The 20,021-nt window shown below is 37.9% G+C and overlaps 3 protein-coding genes across 5 annotated transcripts in view; 1 reads left to right on the forward strand and 2 right to left on the reverse strand.

The window, feature by feature from the left end:
• LOC794215 (proteinase-activated receptor 1-like) lies at window positions 1-9,819 on the reverse strand. Of its 2 annotated transcripts, XM_087300661.1 has the most exons (4): window positions 8,408-9,819; window positions 8,134-8,277; window positions 6,555-6,668; window positions 1-1,258 (listed from the first exon to the last, which is right to left on the reverse strand). In XM_087300661.1, the coding sequence occupies exons 1-4, from the start codon at window positions 8,454-8,456 to the stop codon at window positions 159-161; spliced, it is 1,407 nt and encodes a 468-aa protein (XP_087156787.1). In that variant the 5' UTR covers window positions 8,457-9,819; the 3' UTR covers window positions 1-158. The 2 variants fall into 2 exon arrangements, with proteins under 2 accessions (XP_087156787.1, XP_087156788.1); XM_087300662.1 differs by lacking the exons at window positions 6,555-6,668; window positions 8,134-8,277; window positions 8,408-9,819 and adding an exon at window positions 2,841-4,436 and having other exon boundaries at window positions 1-1,610.
• Window positions 1-20,021, forward strand: part of ap3b1a (adaptor related protein complex 3 subunit beta 1a) — a 762,544-nt gene that overhangs the window by 729,275 nt on the left and 13,248 nt on the right. The window lies entirely within an intron of this gene.
• Window positions 8,748-20,021, reverse strand: part of LOC137488781 (proteinase-activated receptor 1-like) — an 11,848-nt gene continuing 574 nt past the window's right edge. Inside the window, exons 2-4 of the mRNA XM_087300663.1 lie at window positions 17,156-17,236; window positions 16,669-16,740; window positions 8,748-12,835 (exon numbers count right to left, since the gene is read on the reverse strand). Coding sequence (XP_087156789.1) covers window positions 11,739-12,835; window positions 16,669-16,740; window positions 17,156-17,236 — 1,250 coding nt within the window. The 3' untranslated portion in view covers window positions 8,748-11,738. The remainder of the gene's footprint in view (window positions 12,836-16,668; window positions 16,741-17,155; window positions 17,237-20,021) is intronic.

Raw genomic sequence — 20,021 nt, forward strand, 5'->3', positions numbered from 1 at the left:
TGAATGAATAAAAACCTCTATTTCAAAACTGCATGATGTGTTTACTTGTGTTGTCTTTGATTAATATTTAAAATTGTTTAATAATCAGAAATATTACAGTGTGACAAGCATGCAAACTAATTAGAAATCAGTAAGGGGGAACTGAATATACTATATTTTCACATCGCAACTTTAGCCTGAGCGTACTCACAGCTAACGTGAGAGGATTTTGTTTGACTATTTGTGCTTCCACTTTTTGTCTTCCTCCAGCAAAACAGAGAACCAATTTTCTGTCTAAACTGAGACGAGCCATAATAGTACAGCAGAGGATCAAGAAAAACACTTGCGCTGCCCAAACACACAGCCAACATGTAGTATTTTCCCCCCTCAGCGCTGCCTTCAGTAGCTAATCGAACACAGTGATGCAACAAGATGACATTAGTTGGAGCAAAACACACCACAAACTCAATCAGCACAAAAACAGTCATGATCACAGCTCTCCTTTTGTTGGATGAAGATGAAGCTGCTAAATGATCAGACTTTGCATTGAGAGCATATATGATGCTGGAGTAGCTCACTAAAACAACAACCAGCGGCATGAAGAAATACAGGCAGGAGAGGGTGGAGAACAGATATGCATACAGCTGTGTGTTATACAGCACATTATGGCAAGTGACGCCCACATCCTTAATCCTGAATGTTTGAGTTATGCAGAGTAGTGGCACAGTACCAGCGAGCGCCAGCAGCCAGACTAATGCGCATATGAACGAGGCTTTCCTCGCATTTCTCCAGGTTAAAGAGGCGACTGGAAACACCACGGCCAGCAGTCTGTCCACACTCATGCACATCATCAGCAGTATGGAGCAGTACATGTAGCAGTAATAAGCTGCAGTGAGCACACGACACGCCGCCTCACCAAACAGCCAATCAGAAGCGTTCAGCTGGTAGTGGATCTTCAGAGGCAGCAGCAGGGCGAAGAGCAGATCCACACACGCCAGGTGAGACATGTAGATCACAGCTGGTTTCTTTTCTCTGATCCTGCAGGTGAACGTCACCAAAGCCAAAGCGTTCAGAGGCAAACTGATGAGGATGATGATGATGTAGAAGGACGGCATGAAGCGGGTGACCAACGACCCTTTCAGGAACTCAACAACCTGATCTGAGATGTTGTATGAAATCCGTGTAATGTTGCATTTCACTCCATCCAGATCAGAGCTGTTACACGACTGCACTTTAATAATTTCTGTAATGAATCCTTCGATTCCTGCAACCATATCCCCTGTAATTAAACACAATAAATCAGTTGTAAATATTGTCATAGCATCACCAGACAAATTGAACCACTGAGTTTAGCAATAAGATTTCAATAATAGTTTTTATAATAGTTCACTGTTAGCTGATGATTGATTATAAAGCGTGTTTAGCATGCTGTCCTGGGAGAGATCCCTGAGCTCATAAGATCCTCGAGCCCGGGGCTTCCTCATGTTTGCAAGGTGAGAGGAGAGTTTGAGCACAGGTAGATCTCGGGAACTCTCCTGCTGTAATAGCTAATGAACAGATAATGATTGCTCTTAAGAGATAACTGCTTACTAGGAGCATGTCTATGGTGCAAATTTATATTAGTCAATTAACTTAAAGGGTCACGAAACACCAAAACACATTTTTTGAGCTGTTGACAGTTGTATATGTGTCCCACACTGCTAAAAACACTATTAGGACACCTATATTTCACTAAAAAGTGTAAATTGGTTGTTTTTGCGTTATTTCAAGCAAATTCGTACTTCCGGTTTGAAACAAATTTTTGAAGCTGCGTCACGGTCATGACATAATAGCGTTGTATTCCAGCGTGCAGACTGGACATCTGTACCAGAGTGTGTCTTATTACATCTTACAGCCTGCTGCATTAATGCATGAGTAAGGCTTGGTTCAAACCAATCAGCGCGCTCTATTGTGCAACTTCATTAATATTCATTACTGTCACAGTGTTTAGACGACAGAGACGCCACATTGTATTGGCAAAACAAGCATGAAGTGTTGCTTTTATAGTTTGCTGCAGTTAAGTTTCGTTTTCATTTTCTCTCTGTGAGAGCGCAGACTCACGTGTGGATTACAGTGTACGCGACGCTCGACAACAATAACTTACGTGTCTAAGGAGGAACATTGTTTACCTGAGAGCTGTTCTCATCTGCAAACGCTGAGATCCGGATTCGCTTGTAGTATTCTCTTAATAAAGACGCGGCTCTAGTTGCTGGTGATTGTCCTGTCTCTACAGATTTGGTAAGTGAGCGACCAGTGCTCTTTGTTTATTCAGTTTGTTCGTATCTAACAAACTATTGCACCGAGTGTAAACATGTTAGCACCACAACCAAACTTTAACCTCGTGTAGGGTTTTCACCGCATTTAGTGACCGGAATAACACACGCGGCTTTCTGACGCTACCTGTCGTGTGCATCTAAGTTTCCGGGAAATGCGGAGAGTTTTTTTCTCTCATTTGCCGTGCGGTATCAAACATTGCATGAAAAATACACGCTTAGAGCAGTTCCTCGAATCAAATATCTCGTTTGTCGTGAGGTGCATGAATGAATTCCCTGAATGAAAGAGCCAAACTGCAGTTAAAGTCCACCATTTAATAATTTGGCAAATAATTCGACTACAGATGTCCATGTAGGTTAAACACCATCACTTTCTCCTGTGTGTGTGTGTGTGTATTTTGATTCTGAAACTCGCGCGTGCCCAAATAGACACTCCCACACCATCCCACTTTTCTTCCTCCTACACTCCCCCTAAACAGAGCTGGACACGCCCACTTTTCCAAAGTATAGGTGTGAAAACACCCTGCTGAAACGAGGGGGTTTCATGGCCCTTTAAGTTGCATGTTTTTGAACGGTGGAAGGAAACCCGGGAACCCTGGGGAAACCCACATGAGCACGGAGAGAACATGTAAACTCCGCACAGAAACGTCGGCTGGCTTGGTAAGGACTAGAACCAGTGACGTTCTTGCTGTGAGGCAACAGTGCTAACCACTGGGCCACCGAGACACCCACCTAGGAAAGGAGGAGGAGTAGTGGTGGAAGGGGGGATTATTCAAAACAAAGATGGCTGTTATCTGGAACTTAGGGTATTTATACTGGCTTAGGAATTATCTGATTGGTGAATCAAAAATTGGATAATGCAGGACTGGCTGCAAGCAACCATAAGCACATGATCCTCTTGAAATTAGTTTATAAATAAACTTCACTTATTTTCACCATAGATATGTTCATTAGATACGCTATTGCTGTCTATTGGAAGGAATGCGTCAATGGATCCAATTTATTTAAGCACAGGGTAGCACTCAAATGAATGCGAGACCAAGGTGCAGAGTAGGACTGGCCATCCAGAGCCATATTTATACACATATATAAATATATCTATGATTGGGAGTTTCCTGTTGGTCAGTAGGTAAACATTTAACATTTCAATTATGAAAAGTATCATTTTACATGACTTTTCTACATCGGTGGATGAGGAGAGTGATGTACATTCTTAAAGCTATTATGCTAACGCTAGCATTCTGGCAGATCACCTACTGCACCTTTCATTTCTTCTGAACAAAAGCTGAACTTCAACTCTGAAAACTGGACTGAAGCAGTTTCAATTTACTAAAACTTTAAGCTGCTTTGAGACAATCTACATTGTAAAAGCGCTGTAGAAATAAAGATAAATTGTGTCATCTAAAAATGAAAATATACAGTTGAAACCAGAAGTTTACATACACTCTAAAAAAAGGAAGATAACCATTAAAAAAAAATGTCTGATGATAAATATTCTAAAAGTTTGCTATTTTTGGTCCATTAGGATTACCTAAATGATTTACATTTGCTAAATGCCAGAATAATGAGAAAATTTCTTGTTTTGAGAATTTTTAAAAAATTCTAGACAGTCAAAAGTTAGTATTTCCTTGGTATTTGTAGCTTTGCTTTTAAACTGTATAACTTTGGTCAAATGTTTTGAGTTCACGAATTTTGGCCCATTCCTCCTGACAGAATTGATGTAACTGAGTCAAATTTGTAGGCTATCTTGCTCGCACAAGCTTTTTCAACTCTGCCCACAAATTTTCTATAGGATTGAAATCAGGGCTTTGTGATGGCCACTCCAAAACATTCACTCTGTTGTCCTTAAAGCACATTTTAACTAATCTGACAGTTTGCTTAGGGTCATGGTCTGTTTGGAAGACCCATTTGTGGCCAAGTTTTAATATCCTGGCTGATGTCTTGAGATGCTGCTTCAGTATTTCTACATAATGTTCTTTCTTCTTGATGCCATCTATGCTGTTGAAGTGGACCAGTCCCTCCTGCAGCAAAACAGCCCCACAACACAGCTTTCCCCTTTGTCCTCCTAATGTAACACTGTTCATTATGGCCAGACTGTTCAATCTCAGTTCCACCAGACCACAGGACATGTCTCCAAACATTATTCTTTTTTCCCAGTGTAATTTAGCAAATTGTAATCTGGCTATTTTGTTGACTCTGGCTTGTTGATTTTCCTATGTTGTCCCACAAGGAAGCAGTGTGTTTGAGGTTTTCCTTAAATAGTATTCTACAGTTTTGCCTCCAATTAACTCAAATGTTGTCAATTAGCCAATCAGAAACTTCCAAAACCTCTACACCATCATATGAGCTTTTTCAGAGGCATAATAATCTTATTTTATGTACACTTGACTTTAAAGAAAAGTTATAACTATTTCTCAAATTATCTCTCTCATTATTCTGCTTTTAAGCATAACAGAAACAAATTTGATAATAACTTACCTGAAAGAGAAAAGGTTTAGTCACATTAACATCTGACTTTTTAAATGGTTATGTGCCTTTTTATACAGTGTATGCAAACTTCTGATTTCAACTGTAAATCAGTCTGTAAACATGATACCTTTCTATTACATTGGCTTTCATTTTATGTTTTAAAGCCAACATTTTTATTTCAGATTAAGAGAAAATGTCATCACTAGTTTGTAGAACACAATTCAAGAGTTCACACTTAGATAAGTTTGACACTAATAGCAGGTTTGGCATGTTTGGAGCTTGGAGATAATTGAGCCCAAGGTCAATAAGTATATAACGCGGTCTGAGATCAGGTAGGGCTTGAGGACTCCCCTGGTAAAGGAGAAAAAGGAGGAGATGGAGTGGAAGGGGGGATTTTCCAAAACAAAGATAAGGTAATAGCGTGATATCAGTCTATTTATTATAGGCTTGAATTAATCACATTGGATTATTGCTGATTACGGATGAGAGGCCAGCTGTGATCAATTATAGCCTATCATGTGCTTCTCTTGAAATTAGTTTGTAAAATGATGTAAATGGTAAATAAATTCATATTCAAACCAGGTAAACAGGATTTCAAAGTGGACTATATTTATTTTTTCCACAGCTGAACATCCTGCATTTGTTCGCTTCAGTTTGGAATAACAATGGATTATATGAAGAGCGAGTGCTTTTCAACCAATGATAAACTTCCAGTGAAAGCTAAATGTGACTATTTTCAATTTCATAAGGTTCCTTTTAGGGTGCTTTCACACTTAGTTCATTTGCCTGGACCGTACCCAAATTCGATCGTCACCTCTTGCCACCTCCTCGGTTGGTTTGTGTTCACACCGTCTTTTTTCCTTCTGAACATGGTACGCTTGTGTCATCGAGCTGCTGTTTTGTTTAAGGCCGTTACTATGTGAAGGTCACGAATGCTAGTGCCGAAATGGAAAGACATCCGTACATCGCGGACATACAGAAAGAGACTCGCCTCCATCTGCTGCAAAATTGTTATAAACATTCAGATCATCAGTGTCTGCAGAAGCTGTTTTTGGAGGAGACAAGCAGACGTCACTGTGTATTACTGTGTTTGCCGTGGCTCAGTCCTGCCCATCACCAAGGTACGAAACGTGACACACACACACACACATGAACGTTATGCAAAAGATAGTTTGTTGTAAAGTTGGCGGTTTACTTCCGAGTTTGCATGAACCATACCCTAGACCACCTCTTTCACCTGAGTTCAGAAGACACGTTCACACTAGCTAAACGTACCATACTATGACGTCAAACGAAGCCAGGTGCCGACCAAAAGTGCCAGTGTGAAAGCACCCTTACAGTATCCATGTTTCAATGTAATTACAATACATTCAGTTCAATAAACTTAAGCATTCATTTAGTTGTTGGAAAGTAAAACAACATGAACATCCATGTAAACGCCAGCGACGTCATTAGCCGCAGGCTAGCATAGAAACTCTATTCAAAATACTGTGGTAAAATAAAACTTCATATTTGAAGGACATGCTGGGGGAAAAAAGAGTTTAATAGAGTGCTTCTTGTCCAGTCTAAGACACACTTTATATAGCATATCAACCAGGTGGCAAAGATTGCTGATATTCAAAGAAATCAGGTTGTAAAAGTGGTGATTTTGTATTGGAAAGACCAGAAAAGTGTGGGCTGACTGACTGAAAATTGAAAGTCTTTGTGCATACACCCTATTGGATTATTATTATAGTGTAGTAAAGATCCCAAATCATGTGAAAACTGCTTCTTTATGTAAAGATTTTTTTTTACCTGGAGGTCTTGGCATTGTAATGTCGTAGGGAAAACGTCTGGAATTGTTTCTGGAATAATCTACAAAGTCTCCAGAATAGTCACCATTCAACTTGTCCATTGTCTTATAGTTCTCTGACATAACACAGAAAAAGTAACCAAGTGTTAAGTTTCATTTTTTCAGTTTAGTGTCTAATTTGTTAGCCACCCAGGTTCATTCTTAAAGTGTACCTCTATATACATTTCTCAAGAGCGCCAAATACATCCCAGGAGCTACGTGTTTTTTTTGTTTGTTTTTTTGCAGTTTTTATTTTTGGAATCTACCAGAGGCTGCTGTGTATACTTTTTGAGATCTCAAAATTCTCTTGTGAATGCCATTTGTGCCTGCTCTTCTAGCGTAAATCCACCAGAGGCCGCTGTTGTCTGACTGAATGACTGAGTGTATTTAAAAGCCCCAATTAAACCGCCCACCCACTTCCATAAACCCAACCGACAGAGTTTTCAAAAGCCCTGATTGACCTGCCCACGCACTTCCTTAAACCCAACCAACAGTGTTTTCAATAGCAATCCAGAAAAAGGAAAGCCCTTGCCTGGTTTTTACCACTTTGTCAGATCCTACAACATTCTCTTTCTGTTATTTACTTGTTTGTTTTATTTTGTAACTTTTGTTTTACCTGCTTTCTGGAACCGTTCTAGCCCAGACTCGAATCCCGTTATCGCAGTCAACTCTGCTTCACGAGTCTGCCGATGTACGCGTTAAGCAACTGGGCAAACTGATAAAGTGGAAAAGCCGTCCACACAGAAGTAGGCGGTCAGCGGGTGTTAGCGTGAAAAGGATCAGCGTCATACTATTTCATAGAGTTAGTTTCAAAGACAAAATGCAGCCATACGTAGCTCTGGCAACACAACTCTTAATCTGCAGGAATGTAGACGGCTACATTTTCAGAATGAGCTGATGTTGTTCGTAAGTTCAGTCATATGAAAATGTACAAATATAAAAAAGAGGCGTGGCACCAAACCCCACCCTTAAACTTAACCGTCACTTTTAGATGTGCAAATCGTACTAAAATGTATGAATGAGATCCTACAAATGCATATGACTAAGCCACTAAATCCACAAGTTAGTTTTAGCTTAAGATAGCGACCAAACAACCAAAAGATTGTTTTAAACATGCAGGTAACACTTTATTTTGATGGTCCACATGAGTTTTAGTAGACTGCCTGCTTAATATCTGGTGATACTGCTCCTTCAACAGACATTTAACTGACTGTAAGAAACTTTGCAATTACATGTCAACTTACATTAACTCCAACTTAACAGTCTACTTATAATCTAATTAGAATAAGTTGCAATGTAACTTAAATTCAACACACAGACCATCAAAATAAAGTGTGACCAACCTGCATATAAATGTAAGTAGTTTATCTAGATAAACTGAGAATCTCTAAGTGGCCTTTTAATTTTTTTTCATAGCTGTACATCATGCATATGTTCACTTCTATAATTTTTAATATTTGAATATTAGTTGTAGTGATGATCCCACATCATGTGAAAATCTCAGATGAAACTAATTGCTTCTGGATGTAAATAAACTGTTACCTGGATATGTTGCTCTGGACTTGTTCATTAGGAAAAAACTGGATTCACTTGAATAATCATCATCATAGTCTTCAAAATCATCATCATCATCATACAACTCATCCATCATACCATAGTTCTCTGGCATAACACCGATAAAGCCATCTGCAATCAAACATTACATTATATAACATTATCAGATGAATAAGATGTCATATAATAACAACACAAAGTCACTTAATGTGAATTCAAGCAGATCAGAAAACCACAAAATATTACTCACTGATGTACTTACCATATACATACACCACTAAGATGGAAAATAAGAGCATTTTGACCCCCATGATTGCTGATCCGATGAGAGATACTAATTCTTGATGTTAGAAGGATCTCTGGATGAGCAGATAATCTGTGTGGTGATGCTGCAGGATCTGATACAGGCACTTATCTAATCACTGAAAGGAGGCGCTTGAGAAAATGTTTCACAATTAAGAATTAGATGACAGAAAACATGCTGTTTACTTTGGGTGTGTTTCCTCTTTCTCAAGTGATCTTACAGTCTTTCTTATCAACAGTGCATCAGAATTAAAACCTGCTTTTGCAACATTAACGCACACTGAATATATTTGTAAAATGAGCATATGGGAAGTTACTTTTTTATGTGAGGTTTTGCACAATATTTCAAAGCCCCTTCATGGTTTCTGTATCACACTTATCACACAATTTTGTTTTAAAAATGGCATGCAATGACATTATTTTTGTCTAAATGTGTTTTGAGAGTAAATATCTAGTGTGAACAAAGTATTCCAACAGATAAATGTATCACTGCTTCTGTCCATCAGACTGAGAAATGGCTCTAAATTCATCAACAATAATAGGCTTTACATAGCAAGCATTTTAATTAATTCAGTACTTACAGCTTAACATTTGATGACATACATATATTTACAAAACATTTCCACTTTCTTTTTCTTCTAATACTATTCACTGCTGATTCATATCTTGACCTTTCTTAGACCTTGTTTCTTAGGTAATCATCAGTTATTGATCATCAGTTTTATTAATGCTTAGTCAGTATTCATTTACATATAAAGTCCTCATAATGCATCATAGAAGCCTCAAAGGCCCAGAGAGAGTGTAAACAATAATAATAAAATGAAAAAGGTGAAAGAAACCCTTGCAAGATGTTTAAAGGGTCACGAAACACCAAAACACATTTTTTGAGCTGTTGACAGTCGTATATGTGTCCCACACTGCTAAAAACACTATTAAGACACCTATATTTCACTAAAAAGTGTAAATTGGTTGTTTTTGCGTTATTTCAAGCAAATTCGTACTTCCGGTTTGAAACGAATTTTTGAAGCTGCGTCACGGCCATGACATAATAGCGTTGTATTCCAGCGTGCAGACTGGGCGTCTGTGACAGAGTGAGTCTTATTACGTCTCAGAGTGTGCTGCATTAATGCATGAGTAAGGCTTGGTTCAAACCAATCAGCGCGCTCTATTGTGCAACTTCATTAATATTCATTCCTGTCACAGTGTTTAGACGGCAGAGACGCCACGTTGTATTGGCAACAACGTTGTATTGGCAACACGCAACAAGCGTGAAGTGTTGCTTTTATAGTTTGCTGCAGTTAAGTTTCATTTTCATTTTCTCTCTGTGAGAGCTCAGTCTCACGTGTGGATTACAGTGTACGCGACGCTCGACAACAATAACTTACGTGTCTAAGGAGGAACATTGTTTACCTGAGAGCTGTTCTCGTTCTCATCTGCAAACGCTGAGATCCAGATTCGCTTGCAGTCTCCTCTTAATAAAGACGCGGCTCTAGTTGCTGGTGATTGTCCTGTCTCTACAGATTTGGTAAGTGAGCGACCAGTGCTCTTTGTTTATTCAGTTTGTTCGTATCGAACTAAGTTAACCATTGCACCGAGTGTAAACATGTTAGCACCACAACCAAACTTTAACCTCGTGTAGGGTTTTCACCGCATTTAGTGACCGGAATAACACACGCGGCTTTCTGACGCTACCTGCCGTGTCTAAGTTTCTGGGAAATGCGGAGGTTTTTTTCTCTCATTCGCCGTGCGGTATCAAACATTGCATGAAAAATACACGCTTAGAGCAGTTCCTCGAATCAAATATCTCGTTTGTCGCGAGGGGCATGAATGAATTCCCTGAATGAAAGAGCCAAACTGCAGTTAAAATCCACCATTTAATAATTTGGCAAATAATTCAACTACAGAAGTCCATGTAGGTTAAACACCATCACTTTCTACTGTGTGTGTGTGTGTGTGTGTGTGTGTGTGTGTGTGTGTGTGTGTGTGTGTGTGTGTGTGTGTATTTTGACTCTGAAGCTCGCGCATGCCCAAATAGACACTCCCACACCATCCCACTTTTCTTCCTCCGACACTCCCCCCTAAACAAAGCTGGACACGCCCACTTTTCTGACTTTTTCCAAAGTAGAGGTGTGAAAACACCCTGCTGAAACGAGGGGGTTTCATGGCCCTTTAAGATATGTATTAAACATAGAAGTAAAGTTTAAATATTGCACAAGACATCTATGACTTGACAATCTGCATATGTTTCTTCTGCTTTTAGTCAGATAAACTGTACAAGCGTTAGAATTGTAACAGCAACGTATACATTCACTCATTCATTCTTTTTCCTTCGGCTTTGTCCTTTATTTATCAGGGGTTGCCACAATGAATGAATCGCCAACTATTCTGGCATTTGTTTTACACGGATGCCCTTCCAACCGCAACCTGATACTGGGAGACACCCAAACACTCTTACATTCACAAACACACACACTCATACACTAGGGTCAATTTTAAGAGTTCACACTTAACTGAACTTAACAGCCCTGAGCTCATCAGATCCTCAGGCCTTTGGTTTCCTCCTGTTAGCAGGGCGAGAAGAGAGTTTCAGCTCAGTTAGATCTTGATTAACTCCCCCAACTTATTTCTGGCTAATAACAGGCTTACTAAGAGTTCGACTATGATGCCAATTTAGAATGTTTAATTTACTTAGGTCGCATGTTTTTGGACTGTGGGAGGAAACCGTGGAACCCAGGAGAAACCCACACAAGCCCAAGGAGAACATGCAAACTTCACACAGAATCATCGACTGGTTCAAAAGGGACTTTAACCTGTGACAATCTTGCTGTGAGGCAACATGTTAGCTAATATGGGACCAGTCGTGTAAAATCATAAGCACGTGATCCGTGATCGAAACTTTATTTAGTTCATCTCATTCACTACAGCGCATGTCTTTGAACTGTGGGGGAAACTGGAGCACCAGGAGGAAACCCACACCAACACCGGGAGAACAAACTCCACACAGAAATGCCAACTCGAAACAAGCAACCTTCTTGCTGTGAGGCAACAGTGCTAACCACTGAGCCACCGTGCCACCCAAATGACACTGATATTACCAAATAAACACTAGCTATTAGGTAAATAATATCCAATCACACACACATTTCTGTTAAGTGTGTGAATACATCAGTCAATCAGAAGCATACAGTATTTATCAGTGCTGAAAAGTGTGTGTGCTCTAGTAAATACTCATAAACAACAAAGTGCAGAAACAAAGTGAAGGATTAATTTCGCAGCTCATAGCTGACGACTCATTTCAGAAGCACTGTTTCATATGCTGGTGTTGTTTCTTCTGCTTTTGTCCTTCTCAGCACAGACTGGATTATCTGTCTGTAATGAGATGAACCATAATAGTACAGAAGAGGGTCCAGAAAAACACTTGAGCTCCCCAAACACACAGCCAACAGGTAAGCAGCATATGATGAATCTCCTTCACTGTCTTTTCCAGTAGCTAAACGAATACAGTGATACAACAAGATGCCGTTGGTTGGACCAAAACACACAACAAACTCAGTCAGCACAGAAATAAACCTAATCACAGCTCTTCTTAATTTGAACAAAGATGCCATCTGGGCAGGCTTTACACTGAGCACATATATGATGATGGAGTAGCTCAATAAAGTGATGACCAGCGGCACAAAGAAATACAGGCAGGAGAGGATGAAGAACAGGTACTTGTAACGATGTCCAGATGAGTCTTGCAGCAGGGCATCATGGCAGGTCATGCCAACATTTTTAATGGGAAATGTTTGTCTCATTGAGAGCAGTGGCACAGTACCAGCGAGCGCCAGCAGCCAGACCAGCACACACACGCATGAGGCTTTCCTTGTGCTCCTCCAGGTTAACGAAGCAATAGGAAGCGCAACACCCAGCAGTCTGTCCACACTCATGCACATCATCAGCAGTATGGAGCAGTACATGTAGCAGTAATAAGCTGCAGTGAGCACACGACACGCCGCCTCACCAAACAGCCAATCAGCATTCAGCTGGTAGTGGATCTTCAGAGGCAGCAGCAGGGCGAAGAGCAGATCCACACACGCCAGGTGACACATGTAGATCACAGCTGGTTTCTTTTCTCTGATCCTGCAGGTGAACGTCACCAAAGCCAAAGCGTTCAGGGGCAAACTGATGAGGATGATGATGATGTTGAAGGACGGCATGAAGCGGGTGGAAGTTAAGCCCTTGAGGAAGTCAACAGCATCACGTGAGATGGAAAATGAATTATTGTGCTGATGTTGATGAGTTGAAGAATTGCTCAGCGTAGAGTTGGGAAATTGTTGGATAATGGGTGCCTCCATCCATTCATCTTCTGCCACAATTATTATAAAAAAACTGTTTGGGAATTGATCTGTGGATGAACGCACAAAAGTAAAGCCCTATTAAAAGAGTTTACACAACCAGCTTGTTTCTAACATTTCATTACGGAGATTCACCGATGTCCTCCTCAGTCCTCAATGGGTCTGTCTGGGAATCAGTGTTAAGACATTTTCTCAATTATGTGCATCAGTCAGTAGCCAAAACTGGAATTGGTCAACAAAAAAACTTAAGATCACAGTCTCAAAATTAGTACACCTTAAGTATTATTACCTTCGGGAAAAAACATAATAAACTGAAATATATAATATTTAAATATCTAGTCACTTTTTGAAATATATAATTATTGCTTGTTTTAAGTTTTATAGTTAGTAAATTTGTATTTTGCAATAATGAATTTAAATGTATCATGTTTCTATTCATAAAGCTGTTAGGTGACTAAACTTTAGAGGGGTAATCCTGACTGTTTGCAAACACACAGCTGATTTGTCTTGCTTTGCAGTGTTTTGATCCTAGCCTTGTTTATCTGTTTATCCCTGTCTGCTGCCTGCCTTCTGACCACCTGCCTGTGTATCCGACTACAACTCTGCCTGCATACATCTGTTTGCCCCTGTGTTGACTATTGCTTACCTGACCTTTCTAACAAGCCTGCATTTGGATCCGCACCCCTGTTGTCAGTGTAACATCATCGTTACAGGTAATCTACCGGAGTGGTAATCTAACTATTCTTCTGACTATGTATTTACTGTGCATACTTACAGTAAAAGTGTAGTAGGTGATTGTCTTCAGAAACATATGTTGTTGTGCTGGTTTAAAGTCTCTTCACATTACAATAGTAATGATTAAAGTAAATGATCTAAATGCATTTACATGTATTTTTATATTCTGGGTAAGGCATAACACTAAAAATGTTCATCCAGTTTAAATTTGTCTGGCTGATAATTCCCATATTGATAAGTAGCCCAAACTGTCTGTCAACAAATGTAGATTTGAACAACTGCGCATCTGTTCACACAGACCTGCTGATGCATGTTCATGCGGGGTGCGATCACGGGGACTTGAGTGTCAGTACTCTAAACAAATGCTGAATCAAATCTTTTTAAACTCCTGAATCAATATAGAAGTTACTTTTGCATGCTGGAGGAAGGACGATACCATAGCTGAAGGATTTCTCTTAGACAGGTCATGTTCTGTTTTAAGACTCTTTTAGTCATGCAAAGCTGATGTAGATTGTGTTGTTTTTTGAATGGGTTATATGCACAGAAGTTTTGTTCAGCCACTGAAATCTTCTGGTGAAAGATTGATGTGACTATTTTCAGTTTCATAAAAGACCTTTTACAGCATCGATAATATCAACACAATCTCACGGCAATTCGTAACTTTTTCATTCAGTGGCTAATTCATATGAATTCGTACGATCTAATTTGTACCATTTAGTACGATTTGCTCATCCCCCAATGACGGTTGGGTTTAGGGGTGGGGTTAGGTGCCATGCCTCCTTTTTGAAATCGTACAATTTCGTAAAACTAAACTCAAATTCGTACGAATTAGCCACTAAACTGGCAAAACGTAAAATACTAACATTTTCTCGTGAGATCTGGCTGATAATGTAGATTTTGATTTAGTTTAACAAAACAGAAGTAAATAATGCTATTCCACCTAGCCTGCTTTACTGAGCTGAAATTACTTTTATATTCACATTGGTTCATTTTTTAACAATGACAACCTGTGATGTGCTCCCTATGTTGTTTACCATGCAACTCTGAATATTCAGTCTGAAATAGCATGTAAGTATGGCTTAGTAATAAGTGTAATTCAATGCGGCCAGCTAATAACAAAGCATACAGTAGTCGCTTTAGGACTAAACCTGTGAGACTGATGAGTGAGACTAATGAGAGAGTGATGGCAAGTATTGCTTGCTAACTACACATATAAAAATGTGCTAGATATAATACAGTTTTTCGTTTAGAACTGTAGTATTATAAAGTACTGTAAAGTTTTCCAACTGACATGATCTAGTGGGTGTCCACCATCTTTAATGTGCTTGCACGATTTCAGGAGGCGTGGCTTTGGAAGAAGGAAAGGATTGCATTTGAAAGATAATGTGCTAACCGGTTAGCATTTAGGCAGATCACTTACTGCAGCTTTAAGTATAGACATAACCTAAGACATACTTATAGACCTAAGACACACAAGTACTTTTACATAAGACAAGGCATGGGCCGTTGTAAAATTCTGACAGTCTGATAATCTTGGACAAAAATATCACGGTTTCACGGTAGTGATTACTTATCAAATATCATCTTTTTAAATGTGTGGGTAAAAAAAAAAAAAAAAAAAAAACTTTTTCATCTTTGAACACAATATATTTTTTTTGTGAAACATTTCAAATATTTAGGAGCATCAAACATGTCTGGCTAAACAGTTAAAACAAATATCTTTGACTTCTGCTTTCTTCATTGGTTTCAAAATCACATTTTTTTTTTTCAATTTTAAACATCATCTTTGGATATCTTTTCTGCAGGAGATACTGTTGTTCTAAAAAAAAAAAAAAAAATGTAAATAAAAAATCTTACTCATACCTTAAAAACGGTATTACAGAAAATTTTGGTGGTTTTAAAACTTTACTTTTCCAAACCGCAGGATACCTTAATAATGGTTATTGTCCCATGCCTACATAAGACATAACAATATTGTGCATGATATTGTGCAAAATAGGTATAGATTGAAGAAAACATGATTTGTGTTGCATTCTAGTGATGGGTCGTTCTTGAACGATTTACTAATTTTGAACGAATCTTCAATATGATTCGGGAACTACGAGTCCTCTCAGGGAGTGATTTGTTCATCCGCGCGTGTGCACATTTGTGCAGGTGGTATCGTTCATTTCAAGTCTTTTGAGTCATTCATCGCGAAAGGCAGAGGCCAATCATGCGTTTAGAGCCAGAAAGAGATTTGATCCGTTCATCTCTCGAGTCCTCTATTGGGTTTAAGTCATTCTGTCACGTGATGAACGAAAGATCATGGCTCCTATCGGCTAAGACTGTGTACATTGGTTAAGATTATATGTGTCTGTCAGTGTAACGTGAACGAACCACTGACATTTGAAGACACGAAGAGGTGAGCTGAGCAAAGAGACAACAATTCCTTCATAGACAAAAGAGCAGGTAAACATTGAATTATTATTTTCTCCTTCTTGTAGTATTCTATTTCTGACTTGTTTGTAGTGTGATCAACCTTTTGGGCTTGTTGTAGATGTGTTTGGAAGCAATTCGTAACATTTTAATAATATTTTGGCAAATTGAATCAAATGAACAAAATGACTGAAAAAAGATTCCTTCCACCACTACTCTGCTCATGTCTCTTAGGTCTTGTTTGTGTAATTCCAGTTTGTTATATTTGACCTCATGTATGTTTGTTTATCTTTTTGTTGCATTTCTTGTAAAGTGTCCTTGAGCTCTGGAAAGGCGCTATATAAATAAAAATTTTTATTATTATTATTATTCCTTCATCTCAATGAATGAGACTTAAAGATCCGAGTCAGTAAAATGATCCGAACTTCCCATCACTAGTGCATTCAGGTAAACATTGTTTTTCTTATTGAGCTTGTAAGATGGAGTTTAAGTCAAACGAGAAGAGTGTTTCTACAGGTGGTTTGTCAAACCCACTCATCTATGTGAAGCATGCTTCAGAAATGCACAAAGTTTTTTGTCATGAGATTTGGAGTGATTGTTAGAAAGTGTCTGGTGCAAATGTGCAAAAGCATTTCCCAGATGTCCCAACCCCAAATTATTAGATGCGTTCATAATAATCTACATCTCTGCATTTTATATTTCCCAAAATTGCATCTGTTTGAGGTGCACTTACCTTGACATTCTTCGGGTAATACACATTTTTTCCAGTTGAGGTCTGGAGAATGACGAAACATATTTTCCATATCTGGAAGAAAACCATTAGAAAGGAATTATATGTGTGGTTCTGTACTAATTTTGCATTAATTTAGACCTTCTTAAGGTCTTTGCACACTCAATTTCTTAATCGAACTAGTCACTTTTTAAGTGTAATGGCTTAAAGAAAAATTACATTAGCTGTTTGTTCATACTATAACAATTATTGAGGGTTTCTTTTTTTGGGGGGGAGGGGATTTGGAATAATATCTGGAAAATTTGTTTCTCTACATAAAACACCAGTAGTGATGTTATACAAGGATGCTTTTATATCTTTACAATCTTATTTTGTGCACATATAAAGATGATTGAGATGATTATTCATATTAGGATTGTTGTGTTACAATTTTATTGCAAGAAACTACATTTATGTTGCCTATAAAGGCATCAGTTTGAGGTACACTTACATTGGCATTTTGGCGGTATGGAACATTTGGTCAATTCATTGTGTAGAGAATCACGAAATGATTGCTTTAGAGGACCCTCATCTAGAAGATAAATGAGACTTAAATCAGTTGCTGGAACAAAACAGCTAGTAAACACATGTAATGGTTTTCTTGTGAGATATAAAGTAACTTTACATCTTGGAATTGTGACTTTTTAACTCACAATTTGACTTTATTTACTGAAAGGGATAGCCCCTTGAGATGAATCATCTCATTTTTGAAGGGTTCCAAAAAGTTCATAAATCAAACAGAGTACAGCACATCATAACATACATACAACTAACACAACAAACAAGCAGCACACTCCACCTAAAACACTTCCCACAATCTGAAGCCTAAAGAAATCTAAAACATTTAATTAAAAGTACAAACAATTTGATATAAAAATAAATAATAAACATTTAATTTGGAGCCAATATTAATATCATTCGGAAGTTGTTTCTGAAAAAGAAAATAAATTAGCCCTGAGTGATTTAATTGATCTGAAAAAGGAAGGAAGATTGTTCCAGTCGGATGGAGCTTTGTATCGAAAAGACCCATGCGGCCATATTCTGTAGCAATTCTGGAAACAAAAAAATAATTCTGTTGCACATGACGAAGTGAATATGATGAGGTAAACGGAACAAAAAAACTGCTTTAAATAAGAGGGTAAACTAAAATAAACACATTTAAAAAGAAACAAATAGCAATGAAACTGTCTGCGGTTGAAGCAAACCAAGAGTTTGAAATAATATGCAATGATTGGTTCTATGGGGACATCTTAAAACAAATTGACACAGAGGATTGAAGACCGTATTTAAAGGTTTTTAATTATTATCAATCATCAATTCTGACTTTATAATTGCGAATTTGTTTTTTTTAAATTGTGAGTTATAATGCCAGAATACTGACTACCCATGTAGCAAAATATTTCTGGCCCAGCTCTGGCCCAAACAATCGACTTTTGCTTGGCCCACATGCTGCAGTGAATTACAGTACATGACTGGACCAAGTCTGGCTTTCAGACAAGGGCCAAACAATGACCACATCTGCACCAAATCTCAGCTAAGTAAATAACCCATAACTGGGCCTGAACTGGACCAGATATAGCCCATGATTGGCCATTGTCTGGAGGCCACACTTGGTGTGTCATGACTGCAATGAAATCAATAAACCCATGAAGTCTGTTGCATTTTTTTTCTCTCAAAGCAACCTGATTGGAATTTTTTATTTTAATTTTAAAGCAGAACAATTAAATGTGCATAAAAATGAGACAATCAGAATAAAAACAAAATCTTATTAAAATACTGCATTTGACATTTAGTTAATAATATTATAAATTGTAAAATAATAATTTGGTAATGTAGGTTAAATTCAATTATTTTGCAACATACGGAAAACAATAGATAATCATAATTCAAACAATAAAATCGTCATTGTTTCCTGGATTAAATGAAGGCATTAGAAGATGCAAACGGGAAGATGGAAATGACTTTGCGTATTAAAATATTTCTTGACTCAAAAAATAATTGAAATGTATTTAAAATGTTGGTCCAGATAGACCAAACTTACATGGCCTACATATCAGTTTTTAATATCTGGGCCAAAGACTACATTTGACATCTGGCCCATGTCTTGTGTATCCAGAGGTGCCACCTCTGCCAAACCCAGACCATGATGTATGCCAGTGCCGGATGAATGCCTGCTCAGACATGCCTGGCATCTTCAGACAGAATACAGCAGGAAATGGTTGACAGACACACAGTGAAGAGTCACACTCCTTATACTGGCCCTCTGCCAGTGATAGTTCGTTAAAGGATGGCCTGGGTGGGTGTGGATTTTTTTGTGGATTTTTTCTGAAATTGTCTTCCAGTCCGTCATTGAAAACTGCCTAATACAGTTCAGTTTATAAAAATACTTTTCCTTTGAATCAGTAATTAAAATGCAAGCCCAAACTCTGCCATTAATACGTAATAATTACTTTCCACAAGAAATGAACCCCATGACAGCACAGTGATGTAGAGTTATACTCCTCTATTCAGTTGTTTATTTATCATAAACATAAAGAAATTAATTGAATAAATACATAAACATGTATGTCATTTTTGTCAACCAAATTTTACATTCATGTCCATATTTAAACATATACGAACACAAACAATATATATATACCGTTGAAGTCAAAATTATTGGCCTCCCTGTTTATTTTTTCCCCCCGATTTCTGTTTAACAGAGAGAAGATTTTTTCAACACATTTCTAAACATTAAAGTTTTCATAATTAATTTCTTCAGTCGTTGTATATTGATGGGTTGTTCTGTAGACTATCAAAAATAAATATAGCTTCAAGGGGCTAATAATTTTGTCCTTAAAATGGGTTTTAAAAAAAATTACAGACATACAGACATACAGTGAAAATGTCTTTGCTCTGTTAAAAATCATTTGGGAAATATTGAAAAAAAATCAAAGGGGGGCATACATGAATACACACGCATTTGTAATTCCAATGTTTGAAAAAATATGTAAACTGATATATATTTTTGCAATATTTCAAAATATTTAGCATATATTGCATATTTTATATGTGTGAAATCCAAATATAAACTTTTATGACATACAGTCAAGCCTCAAAATTATTCATAGCTCTGGCAAATTCTGACTTTAAGTTCTTTATAAATAAATAGTCACACTTTATTTTGATGGTTCGTTTGTTGAATTTAAGTTACACTGCATATACATGTCAACTAATTCTCATTAGATTATAAGTAGACTGTTAGGTTGGGGTTATGGTTAGTGTAAGTTGACGTACTTGAAAAGTTTCTTATAGTCAGTTAAATGTCTTTTGAAGGA

This window comes from Danio rerio, chromosome 21, assembly GCF_052040795.2.
Source record: "Danio rerio strain M-AB ecotype USA chromosome 21, GRCz13ab, whole genome shotgun sequence".
NCBI classification, from domain to species: Eukaryota; Metazoa; Chordata; class Actinopteri; order Cypriniformes; family Danionidae; genus Danio; species Danio rerio.

Coding starts and splice junctions, on each gene's coding strand:
- LOC794215 (XM_087300661.1), bottom strand. CDS start 8,456: ATGGGGGTCAAAATGCTCTTATTTTCCATCTTAGTGGTGTATGTATAT. Junction 8,278..8,407: donor CTTAGTGGTGTATGTATATG/GTAAGTACATCA, acceptor GTTTGATTGCAG/ATGGCTTTATCGGTGTTATG. Junction 1,259..6,554: donor TACAATGCCAAGACCTCCAG/GTAAAAAAAAAT, acceptor GTTTAATTACAG/GGGATATGGTTGCAGGAATC.